The sequence below is a fragment of the Cyprinodon variegatus genome, unplaced genomic scaffold (assembly GCF_000732505.1).
Source record: "Cyprinodon variegatus isolate N-32 unplaced genomic scaffold, C_variegatus-1.0 Scaffold382, whole genome shotgun sequence".
NCBI lineage: Eukaryota > Metazoa > Chordata > Actinopteri > Cyprinodontiformes > Cyprinodontidae > Cyprinodon > Cyprinodon variegatus.
Window position 1 is genome coordinate 607,281 of NW_015150835.1, and position 16,582 is coordinate 623,862.

The 16,582-nt window shown below is 35.4% G+C and overlaps 1 protein-coding gene across 1 annotated transcript in view; it reads left to right on the forward strand.

The window, feature by feature from the left end:
- Positions 1-4,104: 4,104 nt before the first annotated feature.
- Positions 4,105-16,582, forward strand: part of tmem55a (transmembrane protein 55A) — a 20,315-nt gene continuing 7,837 nt past the window's right edge. Inside the window, exons 1-5 of the mRNA XM_015386933.1 lie at positions 4,105-4,345; positions 10,250-10,398; positions 13,224-13,330; positions 14,166-14,289; positions 16,383-16,435. Of these exons, the coding sequence (XP_015242419.1) occupies positions 4,240-4,345; positions 10,250-10,398; positions 13,224-13,330; positions 14,166-14,289; positions 16,383-16,435 (539 nt within the window). The 5' untranslated portion in view covers positions 4,105-4,239. The remainder of the gene's footprint in view (positions 4,346-10,249; positions 10,399-13,223; positions 13,331-14,165; positions 14,290-16,382; positions 16,436-16,582) is intronic.

Genomic DNA, 16,582 nt, shown 5'->3' on the forward strand with positions numbered 1-16,582 from the left:
GATAGCATGGTCAATGGTTTGAAGTCCGTCGATGATATCATTAATGCAGCATTCTTTTGACTACTGGTCTGTTCAGGCCTGTAAACGGGTACATTTTTTAAAAATCAAGTATTTGAAAGATGTATTTTATGAGTTTCTAATGTTCAATTTTATGTTATTGGTTGTTGGCCATTGTACCAATGCTTTGGGATGATCTCCTGCTCTCATTACGATCCCTTTATTCTGAGGATGCTTTAAAGAGGAAACTCAAAACTTCTCCTTCACAAAGCTTTTAGCAACTCCCCTATTTTATAATGACTTTTATATTATGATGTTTTTTTTTTTACTGTTTTATCATTTAAATCTTTGTGTTTGTAAAGCACTTTGTAACCCTAATGTCTGTGAAAGATAATATATAAATAAACTTCTATTCACTTATTTACTTAAATTATTCTTGGTATAAAAACAATTATTAGATTATGTTGTAATGAAGACGTTCCCTCCGGATATAACAGGGATATCTCTTTCAGTTTTAAGGAGATATAAAAATCAGTTGAGACAGGAGAATATTACACAAACTGGTTTTGAAAAGCTTTGAAGAAACTGGTCCTCTGAATTAAACTGGGCCTCACCCAATACTAACTGCTAAAACAGATATATTTAAAATCATGCAAAGTAAAAAAAACAAAAACCAAAAAAAAAAAAAAATCCTTATTCACATTAAAATGCAATGATTTTTCTCTTTAGTTTATGGCATAAAATGTTGCACAAATATTTCCCCATCTGGACTATTTCATATCTTCATTTTTGGCTAAATTTAGCTCATCAAGTCAGATCCAGGAGAACAAAGCAGAGCCCTCTTTTACTCTTTGGACCTGTTCCCTCTCCGCTTTTTTAGACAGTGGTAATATTTCCTGCTAGTTTCTAGGACATTTAGCATTGGATAAGCTCTCAGAAATGTTACTGTTCTGTGGATTTTGGGCAGCTCGTCACATCCTCTGGTTCCAGTCTGTCAGTCGCTCCACTAACAAAACCAGAAATACTTTACTGCTTTCAGCTGTCATGTTCTGAGCTGCTGCAAAGGGAACTGCAATATAGACTGAAAACATGGAGGTCTTTGGATTAAAAACATTTTATCTCAACAGGGTGGTTCTTATTGTTCATATAATGTTTGTTTTTTCTGACCAATATATGATTTCAATGGCTTTCATTTAGCTTATAATTATACTTTGTTTTACTATTGGCCTGTACATGTACACAGCTTTACAAAAGTATTTATAAATGTTTATATTTTTGTTACATTACTTTATTATTTTCATTTCGAGCAACAGAGCAACACTAAGAGGTATTTGTGAAACAAAAGAGCAGATAAGGAAATAAAAAATGCACTATAATGTTAGAACATTATAGCATTATGAAGAAGGGTATGCAGGTCAGGTATGGATCTGTGAAGGAGTTGAAAGCAGAGCGAGATTATAAGACAATGTCCCAGGCTTTAAAACAGAAAAAAAAACAGACTTTTCAGTTCATCCTCAATTGCTACAACTGCAAACATAGCAATCCACAACTTCCTATGACAACTAATAGAAAGGAGAGTATTAATCAAAAAAGCAGCCAGGAGGCTCATGGTTACTCTGGAGGAGCTGCAGAGATCCAACATTTAGAGACATGAATCTGAATGTGGTTCTTCAAAAGACTTCTCATTTGCTGTTCATTCATTAGAACTGGTATAGATGGAAGAATGGGTCCCCTCCAACTTTATATTTTTTCTTGGAGCAATTGGCTTCCTTTTTACCTCTGAAAAAAGCTAACCTAGGAGAAATATAACCATGGTTATTGTTTTAACAAGCTCTGGCTGCCCTTACTTTATGGATTGGAGAGTGTCTGAAATTTCATATTGAATGTGGAATTCACTGCCTGTTGCATTTAACCATGACTCTTACTCTGAAGTTATATGTGTGAATACAGGAGTGTACATGGATTATACATGTACTTCTCTTTTTTTTTCCTACTTATGTGTTTTGTTTAATTGCATGCTTGTTTTTGTTTTGTTTTAGGAGGGAAGGAGGGTGGCACAAAGAGAAACCATAAAGAATTGAGATCTACTAGTTTGCATGATATAATTATAATTCCCTTTATGAAATAAAAGTAAAGTAAAAAAATAAGTAAAAAAATAGGTAAAGATTGCAGGGGCTGTAGTGACAGTAATATACTCTGGGTAAACAGAGGCTCTTAGGGGTTAATGTTTAAACAGAGGAACCTAAACCAGGGAGTGGGTGGAGGTTCTCCTATTCGTAAGACAATCAGAGGTAGCCAAGAACTGTACTTAAATAAGAGTAGCACTATTATATTTTTATTTTAGTAAAAGTAAAAAGTAGCCTTTAAAAAAAATCAGTCAAGTTAGAGTAAAATTGTATGAAGTTAAAAGGCTAAAGTAGTGAATAGCTGATTTACTTACTGATCAAAACATCTGATTTAATATATATACGATAATGTAAAATTGGGGCTGCCTTGCAGAAAGAAGGGTCCTGGTTCGTATCCCGACCCGGGGTCTTTCTGCATGAAGTTTGCATGTTCTCTCTGAGCATGCGTAGGTTCTCTCCAGGTACTCTGGCTGCCTCCCACAGTCCAAAAACATGACTGTTAGGTTAATTGGCTTCTCTAAATTCTCCATAGGTGTGAGTGTAAATGGTTGTTTGTTCTGTGTGTCTCTGTGTTGCCCTGCAATGGACTGGAGACCTGTCCAGGGTGTACCCCGCTTCTCGCCCGTAGACAGCTGGAGATTGGCACCAGCACCCCTCGCAACCCCGTTTGGGATTAAGCGTGACAGAAAATGGATGGATAATGTCAAATATGAACAAAATAGTTAGTGATATGCAAATTCAGGATTTTCAAAGAATAAGATGAAAATAAACATACAGCAAACAGAAATTAAACAATTAAAAATTTGGTAGATTTAACACTCTTCACAATACATTTTTTTTTGCTAAAGAAATCAATAATTCCAGTATCTAGAATAGAGTCAATTACAGTATACTGTTTACTGTATTTTCACTTAACCTCCAAGTGACTCGGCAGATGGAAAATAACATTAAGCCAATAAGCCTAGAGTACAATAATAAAGAAAGTGTGTCTCCCAATGGTCCATATCAGTTTAACCACAATGGATGGAGTGGCCAGGAGTTTTACTCAATTAAGAGTAGTGATACTTATCATATTTTTATTTAAGTAAAAAGTTAAATGCTGTAAAACTCCTTCCAAAAGTGCTTTTTTTTTCTTCAAAAAGTAACTCAAGTAAAATAGTAAATGTTACTACTTACTACCCGCCTCTGAGGTAAATAACTTGAAACATGCTGGCAGAGCGATAAAGAAATAGTTTTAAATCCTATCTATAATAGAATGCTCCAGTAAAAGTCTGGACATAAATCGAATGATGAGGACTTATAATGAAAATTGGTGTTTAAATAAAAGCTGAGTTAAGTTTCCTTAGGATGTTTACAGAGTTTTTTTTTTTAAATATATATAAGTACAGACTTCAGTTGAAAAGACATAAACATCGGGCCTTTTTAAAAAATATATAAATAAAAGTTATTTACTAATTAATGCCTGACTAATAGTTGTACTGCCTCTCAATAACTGATCACCATGTGGGGTTTGGTTGCTTCTCTGTGTATGCATTGTTTGATAAATAGATAATTTTTCAACAAAAGGGGTAACAACTGGATTTATTCTGGGCTATAAGATATAATGTATGTGCTTCCTTTGGGTGGTCATTGCATTGCATTTAAAAGAATTCACATATTCGTCATCGTTAAAAAGGCTTTTTTTAAGTATAGGAGCTGCAATTTCATTGGTAGTACAACAGTGACACCTAGTGGCGATAACTAGAAACTGCTTTTTTGACGCGTTTGATGAAACTATCCTCTGGAATTCAACGATATATTGCGACCTTTATTAGGTGACCTTTTTGCTAAAATTTAGTAAAATATATTGAAGCATTTGTATAAACTGTAATAATCTTATTTAAAGGGGATTTCTCGAGCTTTTTTAATGCCAAATTCCAGTGGAGAGGGGAGGGGATCTGCGCGGAGCTCCTCCTCCCCCTCCAGCTTGCCGTCGTCATCGCGGCTGCAGGACCGGAGCAAGTAGGCACCAACAAGCAACAGCAGCTGGGCTGCAAACCCCACCACCTCCACCACCTCCTCTCAGTGCCGTGGGAAGACTCAGAGCAGCGCCAGGAGCTTTGCCACGCCGGCAGACATGGCCTCCGACGGCATGGACGAGCGCTCCCCGCTTCTGTCGGCCCCAAACTCGGAGAATGTGACCCCCACTGCTCCCCCGTACCTGCAGGATTCAAGTCCCCGAGGTAAACACAGTCTGCGGATCGCCCCCACCCTCCCCCTGCTCCTTGCATTTCTGTCTGCATGCATGCTGAATCATTTTCAGGGCGTATCGGGTTTGTGCGTAAATAAACGCGCAGCAAGGCGAGGGCATCGGCTGGAAATCCGACGGCAGCTGACACAAAGGTGGAGCTTGGACTGTGAGAACTGGAGCAGTGGGTTAGAGAAGAGAGGAGAGGGGCCTACAATAACACCAGCCGCTTACTTAGAGCACCAATGCGACTTAATCGAGTCCCCAACCTGATGTATTTAAGGAGGACATCAGTAATAAGAAAATATGTGAATCCAGCTGGAAATGTGGGGGTCAATGTGTGTTTAAGAAGATGGGGCACTGCAGATGGAAGCAGGCCTTCAGCCTTTTAGATGAGAAAAAAAAAACAGTGATTTATTGCAATGGATAGCAGCTGATCAACAGTAAGCATTTTTATAGGATATTTGGTCTCAATGCCCAACAAATGGTTTCAATACTTAAGAAGATTAGAAGATGGGAAAGTAAGATGTGACTATCTATAGAATACAGACCAGAATTGTCAGTTTTTCTATTTAAATTCAGATCAGCAGGTCAAAAAAAAAAAGAAAAAAAAAGAGGCAAAAATCAGATTTATTACCCACTCTGGTAAAAGTAAATGGATCAAGACCAAAAAGTCCCATTTGTTTCAGCCATGAGAGTGCCCTATCATCTGAGAATGGATATGATCAGTCCTGATCACTGGACTCCCACCAATCAGTCCACCAATGTTCCCTTGTTTGGGTCTGATAAGCAATCATCAGGTAAAGCAGTGAAAAATCTTAAGCCGCCTCTTCAATAAATGCATCAAAAGGAATAAATACCTCTGTCTTTGGTTTATAAACTCATAAACCATCAGCAAAGACACCTCTCTTTCATTTCTAGCTAAAATTGGTTGTTTTTCTGATAGCATGTTTAGATATGAAATTGTATTTAAATAAAAAAAATCCCTTTCAAAGCTGAATGAATGACTTAATCCTGGTGATGAACCAAATCAGCCCAAATACTGAACTTGATCATGTTTAGATATAAAGTTTTATCAGTGAAAAAAGATTTTTCATACTAGTTAATGTGTTTTTTGTTTTTAAACAAGACCTAGTTTGTTAACATAAACAATATGCTACTGAATGATAACAGGCTCTTAATTTGCATATCTGTTGCTGTTCCAGCATTATTTGTTGGAAAGTGTTTTACTCCAATTATTTTGGATGTTAAAAAAAACAGTTCTACAGAAGACATTGTTGGAGCTTGAAAATTATTTTAATAAAATATAAAAACCAGGTCATATTTTTTTTAATATAGCCTACCACAAAAAGATTTTTGAAGCATTTTAGGAATTAATTCTTTGTCTGGTTCAAGCAGTGTTCTGCTTGAACCAGATGATTTTTCTGCAACCTTGCAGAACTCTGCAGAAAAACCCTTTAACATGTTTTAAAGTAAGAAAATGCTTTTATGAAGAATGTGATTACAGAATGAAAAAGACAAAGAAAAATGTATTGAAGGGAATTCTTATAAGTTGACTTACGCCTTATGTGATGTAACCGTTAGTTAGAATTAGATTTTAATTAGGTAACACTTTACAACAAAAGTCAAGAATTGGGTTAAAAGATGACCATTAAAACTTGAGTAATGCGTGATCAAATATGTGCACATTCTTTCTGCATTGTCCGTGTTGGATTTAGCTTGAGGCTTTACTTAAATCCACTGAAAAAATTTGCCTCATCCAGATCAGAGCCTCAGATTTAGGTTTCTTTCAAACAGAGAAGTCCTTTTAGTGTCAGTTTGTCTGGTTTTACTAGAATGAGGGCTCTTGTTTGTTTTCTTTTTTTTTGTACCTAGCATTTATGCAGCTGCTGTGTAGAAAATAAATGAATGAATGAATTCTGGTTGCATTTCAGGGCTTCTTATAAATTTATGTTTTAATAATTTAGACTTTAAAGAGCTATGAAGTCTGTTTGTGCGACAGTGTCTGTATAAACCCCTAAATCTATTTTATTTTTTTTGTGCCAGTTTTCTCCCCTTCGCCCTTTGCTGCTCAGATTATTCTGTAATCCCACGCAGACATTTTTTTTGCCTGTTAATCAGTCAATTTGTTAAGCGGATTAATTTTGTCTCAACCCTTATGGCATTTTAAAACACAACATCTGATGACTAAAAACCAGCTGCACTAAAGATATTATGTGAAAAACACTTTATTTCCTTTCATTCTTTTTTTATTTCTTTTGCTCTAAGCAAAATAAAGTTCAGATCTGTTGCGTTTACTTTAATATGGTTTAAAGTTGGAAACCTGGCAATTTTATATTTTGAGCAAACTGAATCCAACAAATGTCTTTGCAAGAAGCCGAAACCCCACAGGTAGATTTTAAGAATGATTCTCACCGTAGAGCTTCTATATAATCTAGAAACAAGCACTAGATTTTCCATTTGGGTTTTAAAGTTTGGCTATTGCTGTGTTAAATAAGACCCAAATGTAAGAAAAAAAGAAGGAACAGACCTGTTTGAGAACAGGTTTTACTTACTGGTCTTGCGATGATTACGATATTTTGCTTGTTTCCATGCTTACAGTTACAGATTAGGGCTGGTATTAAGGGCTGGAATTATTTTGCAAATCAATTAATCTACCATTTATAGTTTCCGATTAATCGATTAATTTTTTTAACGAAATTAAAACTTGAGCTCTTCTGGATAGAGCAAATTGACAGATGAAAAAGTTAAAAAAATTTTTTTAACCTAAATTCAAAATATTTATATATATAAATTTTTTTTTTTATATAATCTTGGTATAGTTACTGCTCTAAATGGGTTGCTCTGTAAGCTTGTGTTGTTTTAGTGTCTCTATACTACACTTAATGATTAATTGATTACTAAATTAGTTAACAATTATTTCAATAATCAATTAATCACAATTAATTCGATTAATTTTTTCAGCTCTAAAACAGAATTTTTACTTGTACATTTCTAGACTTTTTCTTTCATTGGGTTGTTGTTTTTTTTTAAGATAACAAATCTCAATTTAAAAAAAAAACTTTTTTTTAAGTATATTTTTTATGATTGGGTTGATAAATTATGAATGAGTTTTATCTCTAAGCAAATATAAGTATGTAAGGTCACAAGCAGAGTTGCAGTAATCTGTGTTTAGAGGAAGATAATGTTGGATTTATTTACCACATCTAATTATTTAAGATTTTTAAACAGAGCTGCTGTGAATAAGTTGAGATGTCAAAAAGAGGAGATAACAGCAGCAAATTATCTCTTTACCCCTTTGTTAAAGCAGAAGCCATTCATTCTTTTTGTGTTTTTTCATAGTTTGTTAAATTTAAGCTTGTTAAAGCCAAAATGAACCCAGGTTGATTTAGAATTCTTTTAATTAAACCAAAAAATTTGTTTCTAAAAGGAAATTACATAAATAACATAATTAAATAGTAATTACATAAACATAAAATAATGTTCAGGTATGAAGTTTTTACATTTTATATATTAAAAAAAATGTTAAATATTATCATTTTTTATTAATTATTTATTTATTTTTACCATTGCAGCAATCAAACGTCTCTTACACTGAGCAGCTTTCTGCTTGTTTTCATTGCTGTTGTGATGATGACTTTATAGTCTTTGAGCTTGTCAGGCCTCCTTTACATCACCCTAATTTTTCCCACCTTCTACAGATTCTCAAACACATTTTAGCTCTGAGTCTTCACTGCAAAATAGCTTTAACCTAAATCTGCGCACCTTATCACACACATTTTGGCTCTGTTCTAAATTGAAAAACTTCTGGGAGCCCATTTTAAAANTACAGATTCAAACACATTTTAGCTCTGAGTCTTCACTGCAAAATAGCTTTAACCTAAATCTGCCAGGGTTTAAATCAACTTCTCTAATTTTCAAAATTTACATCACTAATTTCACCCTGCTACCTGCTGAATTCTGTGTTTTGTTTCTCCGTTTCCCTTTCGTTGAAATGTCCCTTAGATAGGAATGAAGTGACATTGTGTAGCAGATAGATTATTTTGTGCCTTTAAATGAAATTGGAACAAAACAACCAAGGTGCAAAATGACAAAGAAAGGAAATCACTAAAACTCACAGAAGCCTCCACAGCAAATAGTCTTGCAGCTTGCAAAGCCTGTTAGCTGCTGGGGTTTGATAACTTTACTGATTGGGAAAAAATTAGAGGCTTCCAACACAGGAAATCTATACGGTTTAATGATAAGTTGATCAATTTTATTACACCAATCTTGGGTCCCTTTCTAATGCGGCCTTGACTTTCAGATAAGGGGGGATGGAGGATCCATGCTGTGGTAACGCTGCCTGTGGTTGTAGTGGGTTTGTCCTCTTGTCTTACTTCTGGCTAAAAGGACATAGAGAGAAAATCTATAGAGTGGATTCAGTTTCAGACATGCATTAGCACCACAGTTGTGCAAAAGGAAGAGGTAGATTTAAAACCAGGCCTGTTCTCAGACAGATACAATGGATGCCTTTCTGTCTACATCTTGCATCTAAATATGTATTATTGCACAATAGATTCGATTTAAGTCTTTTTACATGGATGTTACAAGTTCTTATATCTATTCTCACTGGGAGCATCCCGTTTTTGGGATGCTTAAGGTGTAATTCTTCAAGGATTATTTAGATGTTGACAGGGAGCCCCACCTGTCCCTGTGGGTCCGACTGACTGAGAACCAAATCTCAGAACCAAATTGTTTTACCTGTTGAAGACTGAAACCATATGTGCATGAGACAGTTCTCAGGAATGATGGTGTGTAGAGAGCTTTAGGTTCATTAGATGAAATTAAGGGGGGGAAATGCAATCACTTAGAGAAGATGAAATTCTAAAAATGCATCCTCTCTGTCCATTACTTGTACATCAATTAAGAATCCCTGCAGGCTTATAAAGGCATCAACCAGGACTGCATACACAGATACACATTCTTTTAGCTCAATTTCAAAACATGAGGTAAAGGTTGGGGACTTGAATGCTTATCGTCTTGCATTTCCATTATTTTCTGGTTGATTTAAAACCATTATAAAATGGTGCATTTCATTTGTTCTACGTTTTTATGTTTCAGTATTGGATCAGTGAATTGATAAAAAATACCAACCAAGTTCTAGGATATAGGTAATTTCTCAGTTTTCACTATCGATCAGTTTACTAAGGCTTGGTTCTTTTAGATTACTAAAGAAATGGTCACATATTATAAACCTTTTATCAGTGGCGTATAGTGACATCTTATTTACCCCAATAAACCCCCCCTTCCCCATAAAGATGTTAAGTTTAGGATAATATAATATAGTTATGAAGAGGATTAGAAAAATGCAGACTCTGGTGTTTAAGGAGTCATAACATCAAACCTTTCTGTGTTGTTTTTTTTTTTTTATTTTTTTTTTCTTTTTTTTAAATGTGTATTTTTGTTGTCAATGTTTCAGCTCTTCTGAATTTGTGACTGTCTCGAGGTGGTGTTAGAAAGATTAATTGGAGCAGGATTAATCCTTATGCAGTTTGTTTTCCTGTTATTTTCTATGAAGAATTCCTCTAAATTAAATTGAAGTAAAATCAAAACCTAATCTCTTTGTTGTTGTTTTTTATCACACTTAAATAAAAGAAATTTCAATATTTTCTCATACATAAACAGAAATACAGATCAGAAGTGGCTTATAAATGTCTACAATAAACAAGCAGAACACAATTCTCCATTCAGTCGCTTAGGAATACAGATTTAGCTTTCGCCCTGAATTTCTCTGAAGCCTGAGTTCCTATCTGAAAACTCCCTGACCAAACGGAGGGAGTCAGACAGTTGATGCTGCTGCTGTGTGTGTCCAATGCATGGCATTAACCGGGATCTCCTTCTCCTCTTCTTCCTCTGAAAGCCGAACTACCTCCTCCTTACACAGCCATCGCCAGCCCTGACGCCGGTGGTGTGCCTGTCATCAACTGCCGCGTCTGCCAGTCCATCATCAACCTTGATGGCAAGCTGCACCAGCACGTCGTCAAGTGCACAGTCTGCAATGAAGCCACGGTAATTTATCAGTTAATTTATTATTCTACCTTTCTATTGATGTCTCCCAAATGTCACACCTCTCAAATCTTTTTACATTTTATCACATTAAAGCCGCTCATTCCAGTGCCTTGTATTAGGATTCAATGGTGCAGTACAAGAAAATAATGCTAAATTCTGAAGTTGAAGGAAAGAAATCCATTCAGTATTATTTTTTTACTAAAAAATTAAAACCAGTCTGGCTTGCATATTTATTCCCCTCCCTATAGAAGCACATTGTGCTGCAATTAAGACTTTAATTCTTCAGGGGTTTGTTTCTTTAAGCTGTTCTTGTCTAGAGACTGTGAACCTAAATCATTCAACTGAAGCTCCAACTGTGTGGCCTTTTTATTGGTCTCCTTATGAGAGACAATTCTCTATTCCTTGACATCTCATAGTTAATAAATGCATAAATAAAAGAATAAAAATGTTATTAAAAACACTACTTCATTAAAAAGCACATCACAAACGAGGTTCCACCTTTTGCTGCAATTATAGCTCCATGTCTTGGTGTTTGGCTTTAGCAACTTTGGGTTTCTAGTGACTTAAATGTCCACCTGTGGTGAGTGCTTGTGAACAGCAGTTTTCAGATAATGCCACAGATTGTTGGTCTGGACTTTGACTGGGCCATTCTAACAAATTAAAATGTTTTGTTTCAAAACAACCATTGTAGCCCTGGCTTCATGTTAAGCGTCGTCGTCCTGCTGGAAGGTGAACCTCCGTCCCCGTCTCGGGTCTTTTACAGGCTCCTAAAGGTTTTTTACCCTGGCTGATATCCTGTGTTTGACTCCATCCATCCTCTCATCAACTCTGACCATCCTCCCTGTCCCTGATAAAGAGATGCAGGCCCAGAGCATCATGCTGCCACCGTGATATTTGACAGTGGGGATGGTGTGTTTAGAGCGATGTGCAGTGTTAGTTCTCTGCCACACAATTACATTTTGACCAAAAAGTTCAATTTTTGTCTCATCTGACCAAAGCACCTTCCTTCCCGTTAGACAGGTCCCAGACATGGCCTCTGGTAAACTGCAAACAACACCTCCTATAGTTTAATTTAACAATGGCTTTCTTCCAGATATTTTTCAATAAAGACCGCGTTTGAGCGGCGAACGTCTAATAGTTGTTCTCTGGTCAGATTCCCCACTTGTAGATCTATGTAGTCTATCCAGTCACCATGAGCCACATGGCTGCATCTCTGTTTGTGCTCTCCTTGTTCAGCCTGTGAGCTCAGGTAGAAGGCCTTGTCTCGATAGGTTAAAAGTTGTGCCAAACTCTTTCCATTTCGGATGATGGATTCAAAATTTATATGTTCTAAGCCTGGGAAATCTTTTTATAGCCCAAGCCTATTTTAAACTTCTCCACAGAGAAGTGAGTTAATTGGACCTAATGATGCTATTTCCTCCCTGATGTTTATTTTAACCAACATCTGAGGCATTAGATTACACACAGTTGAACCCTATTTAGTCATTAGCAATCATCAGGCAACTTCTAAGGGCAATGGGTTACATTCAGAGAAAAGGGGATTGAATACATTTGCTCACCATACTTTTTGTAGTTTTTTATTTGTTTAAAAGTGTTTAAAATCATTTATAGATTCATTTCCATTTTGCAGTTTTGTACCACTTTTTTTTGCACTTTCATATTAGACTCCAATAAAATATATTTCTGGCTATTTAAAATATACTTTTGCAAGCCGCTGCATGTTTATAACCTATTTGGATTTTGCAGTTAAAAATAAACTTAGATTTTACTTCAACTCTAGGGACTAAATAATAATCTTGTTTCAACACTTACGCCACTGAATAATGGTAAATGACGTGGTACATTCAGCACATTGAGAAATGACTACTAATAAAAGCTTATAAGGAAGCAGAGCTCCTTCTGGAGTACAATTTCAAATAAAGAAGTGAAAGCAACTATGTCATAATAAAGTTTAGTAGATTAGTAAAGTGTATTCATTAAGCACCTTTTACAGATAGAACTAGGGCTGAAGGATTTGGTCAAAAATCTAGATTGCAATTTTATTTTGTTTTTTTAACCAACGTTGAGTTTTCATTTGGCTTTTCCTTTGCACTACAAACTTCTAGATGTTTTTTTTGTTTTTTTGTTGCAGTACTGTACTATAACCGCTGTTTGAAAAAGTGCTCACTTCTACTTGCATGCATGGATCGACAAACTAGCTTCAATTCTCTCTACTTTTCTGTGAGGCAAAAAAAACACTTTAAGTATACCACTAGTTAAAAAAGGGGCTGCAGTTAGAATTCTAGGGCCTTCTTCTTGTTAAATGTAATGTGACTAAAATTGAGGGCCTCTGCAGATTGAAAACTCTCTTCTGTTAAATTTGGATTATATTGCAAATGCAAAAATTGCCAAAATATGGACAAAGCGCTGTGTAGAAAAACGAATAAAATGGCAGTTAAGATCAGATGCTAGTACAATTAAGATGAAAATAGAGATTGGAATAAAACAATAAAAGAAACATTAAACAAAAGTAATGTTTGAAAGAGTTTTTTTTTTATTATTTCACCTTGAAAGAGTCCATGGAGCTAACAAAATGTAGCTGTAGATTTAGACTGTTTCACAGCCTTGAACCCAAGGACTGAAAGACTCAGCCTCACTTGGTCTTTAATCTGGTGCTGGACCAACTATTAAAATCATAGAATGTAAGGGAAAGCATCAAGCAGCTGTGCTTTTCTTAAAACAAACGGTTTTAAGAAAAGCGGCTAGACCTATATTCAGCCTTTATATCCGAAGCGTTAATCAGCATCATTTTATAAACTTTCTCTGTGCATTTTGTTCTCATTCAGCCCATCAAGAATCCACCCACAGGGAAGAAGTATGTGAGGTGTCCTTGTAACTGCCTGCTCATCTGTAAAGACACGTCCAGGAGGATAGGATGTCCTCGGCCAAACTGGTGACTAACTTATTAGTTGCTTTTCTTTTTCTTGTGTTTAAAGGATCAGAACTTACACATGTGCTACTGCTCAACACCAACAGAATAAAATTATTTATTTCCAGTATTAAAGAAGATGTAACCTTCAAAGAACAGCAATGATATGGCTTTAAAAATGGCTTCATTTTACTTTTGATTTTGTTTTGGGGTTTTTTGTTTTTTTTCCGCCCCCCCATAAAAAAAGGGAGGATTAAAGTGAATATATATTGTTTATATTATAAGATATTTTGATTGCTCAAAGTTATTACTAGAGGAGAAGTTGCAAAAAGTGAAACCTGGATAAAGCAAAGAGGTTAGGACATTGACACGGGATTTAGCGGAACATCCCGCTTAGACCATTATTGTTTAGATTTGTTAAAAAGGTGAATTAATACATATTTTGTATAATATTTTATGTCAGTGGCTTGAGATAGTTGTAAAAACTGCAGCACCAGGTAGTGTCAGTCACAAGATAAAAAATTACACAAGTATTTGAATATCTATAATTAAAAACCAAAAAAATACAAAAATCCCATTTATTTAAGTATTTATAAATATTTGTTTAAACATTTAAAAAGTTTAATGAGAAAAATTATAGAATACATATATACAGAATAAAATTGCTGAATTGAATATTTGTCATAATACTTTAGAGAAGCTTAAATGCTAATATCTAATATTTATTAATAGATATTTTGGTTTGTGTATATTTGCAGTTCTTTGTTTCATATTTCTTTTCTCCTAATAGCGAAATCAAAGTTCCTTTCCTGGCAATGCTTTGACCCTAATCCTGTTTTACGGCTCCTGCTTCCTGCAGCAGACGCATCATCAACCTGAGCCCGGTGATGGTCATCCCCGAGGAGCAGCCCGCCCAGCCGGCGCTGCCCATTCAGCCCGAGGGAATGAGAGTGGTCTGTGGTCACTGTGGAAACACCTTCCTGGTAGGTTAACCCACAGACTGGATACAGACACAGGTTTGACATGTTAAAGTTGCTCTGATGTTGTTAGTATGCTCATAGTACTAGTTCTGTAGTAGAGTGTTTTATGTTATATGTCACCTTTGATGTTGTTGCAAGTCTTTATTTCAGCAATTTTTAAATACCGATGCTGTTCAGTGCTTTTTAGTAGGAATCTTTCAGCATCCCTCTCATTAATGAACAAGGCTTGGAATAAGCTCTCCCACTCTACCAAAACATCAGGGAATCTACTAAGATCCGGGCTTTTTCTACAGTTAAAGTGATTCTGTTGTAGATCTTAATGAATGATTGGACTCACCATGAGGCTGATGTATACACACTGTCTAAACCTTCAGCTTTTTCACTTGACAAAAACTTCTAGCCCTCCTTAAAACCAAACATTGTAATGTGGTAAAGGGACATGCAAACTAAAAATAGGCAATTTTACAGCTTTCTTTTTACTTCATGGTTTGTTAAACATATAGATAAGTTAAACAAACTGGAACATGTACACTCAGATTTCTAATAGGCTTTAAAAATTGGCGTAGAGGAGAGTAGAGTAGAGCGTTTGTAGGAACACATATCATTATCAGCCAAGTTCTTTGTTTAGAAAGAGTTCTGCATCGTAACTGACCCAAAATATTTTCTTGGTACACAGAAAACACATTATTGTCTTAAAGAGATCACAGCTGTTGCTATTATAAATTCCTGAAGCTGTTTTAGTGTTGCCGCCATTCCCTGGCCCATTTTCATGTTTTTGTGGTGACTGTTATTACTAACTCATGGTTTATACAATATTTAATATTTTCTTTTCTATTATTTGTTTTCCTGTTTGAAACCTTTGTATGAAGTCATGCTGAGTTATTTGCAATCTAATACAACAATTCTTGCCCTTATCTAAAGGATACAGATGGGCAAATGTTAGGATAATTCAACTTGGATACATGAACTTCAAAAGTATAAATTCCAGTTGACTGAAACTAAATCAGAATATTCTCTATGCAACCATTTTATTTGATTTTGTTCTTAAATATTTTCCTCATGTCATTTCTACAGAATATGTATGTTTTTCTTTGGTGTCTCATCATGTAAAGCTTACATTTTGTAAAGCGTAGGCACTTTATAAATCTACTTTACAGTGGATAAATGCATCTATGAAAAACATTTGACTTTTAAAAGAATTGTGGAACCACTTTGGGTCACTTATTCTTTTCAAGTAGTTTGAATCAGCTTGATAACAATCTTCGAAATAGAAAATGTTTTTGCAGATTAGTTCTTGCTTATGTGCAGCTTATTTCGCCAATCTGTTTAAGATATTTAACTAACATGCTCACTTCCAGTACCTTCAGCAAAAATATGCAGAAACTAAGCCACTATTTCACAGACTTACATTTTTAAACTCACTACTGTTCACCTCTTAATATTGTCACTTGGGGCCTCCGTAGGGCAGCGAGGACGCCAGGTCATCTCAGTCGATGTCTGGTCTCTCCAGCGACGGCTCTCCTCCAGCACAGCAAGAGGTTGAAAAAGAGCTGATCTTGCTAGTGGACATATTAACAACAGCCTAACCTCTATTTAAAACTATGGCTCTTTTTAAAGCTAATATCACTCTGTGCACATTTGGCTTTCAGAGAATTTTATTTAGAAAGAAAAAGGTTGATGTGTAAATGGAAACATTGCTGCTTATTCTAATACAACTATATTTTAAATAATCTTTTCACTGAAGCCACATGTCTATAGTTAAACATTTCTCTTCTCTAACAGTTGAATTATGCTTATTATTATTATGCCACTGCAGGATATTAATGATTTAATTTCTACTCCTTAAAAAACAAATAAAATCACAACTAATACAAAGCTAAACATACATAAGGTGTGAATTATTTGAGGTGCTGATTTTACCAATGATAGATAGTTGCAAACAGTCAATACAGATTTATTTTTAAATCAGTACCCTTCAGATTTTTGCTGATTGTACTGAAAACTAGAATAGTGTGTTTAAATATCTGCACTGATGCATTTGTAAACACTCCCTGAAGTCGAAAATAATTGGTTGTTTTTCTCTTTGTCCTCCACAGTGGATGGAGCTGCGATTTAACACTCTAGCCAAGTGTCCACACTGCAAAAAAATGTGAGTCTTCAAAATAACTTGACACAAGAAGGGATAAGTGTTTTTACCATTCATTTTCACCAATGCTTAGCCTGTTTTTTAACACGTTTGAAAAGGTTTGAACATTAGTAACCAGTGGATACACCACCCAGCCGATATACTGATATA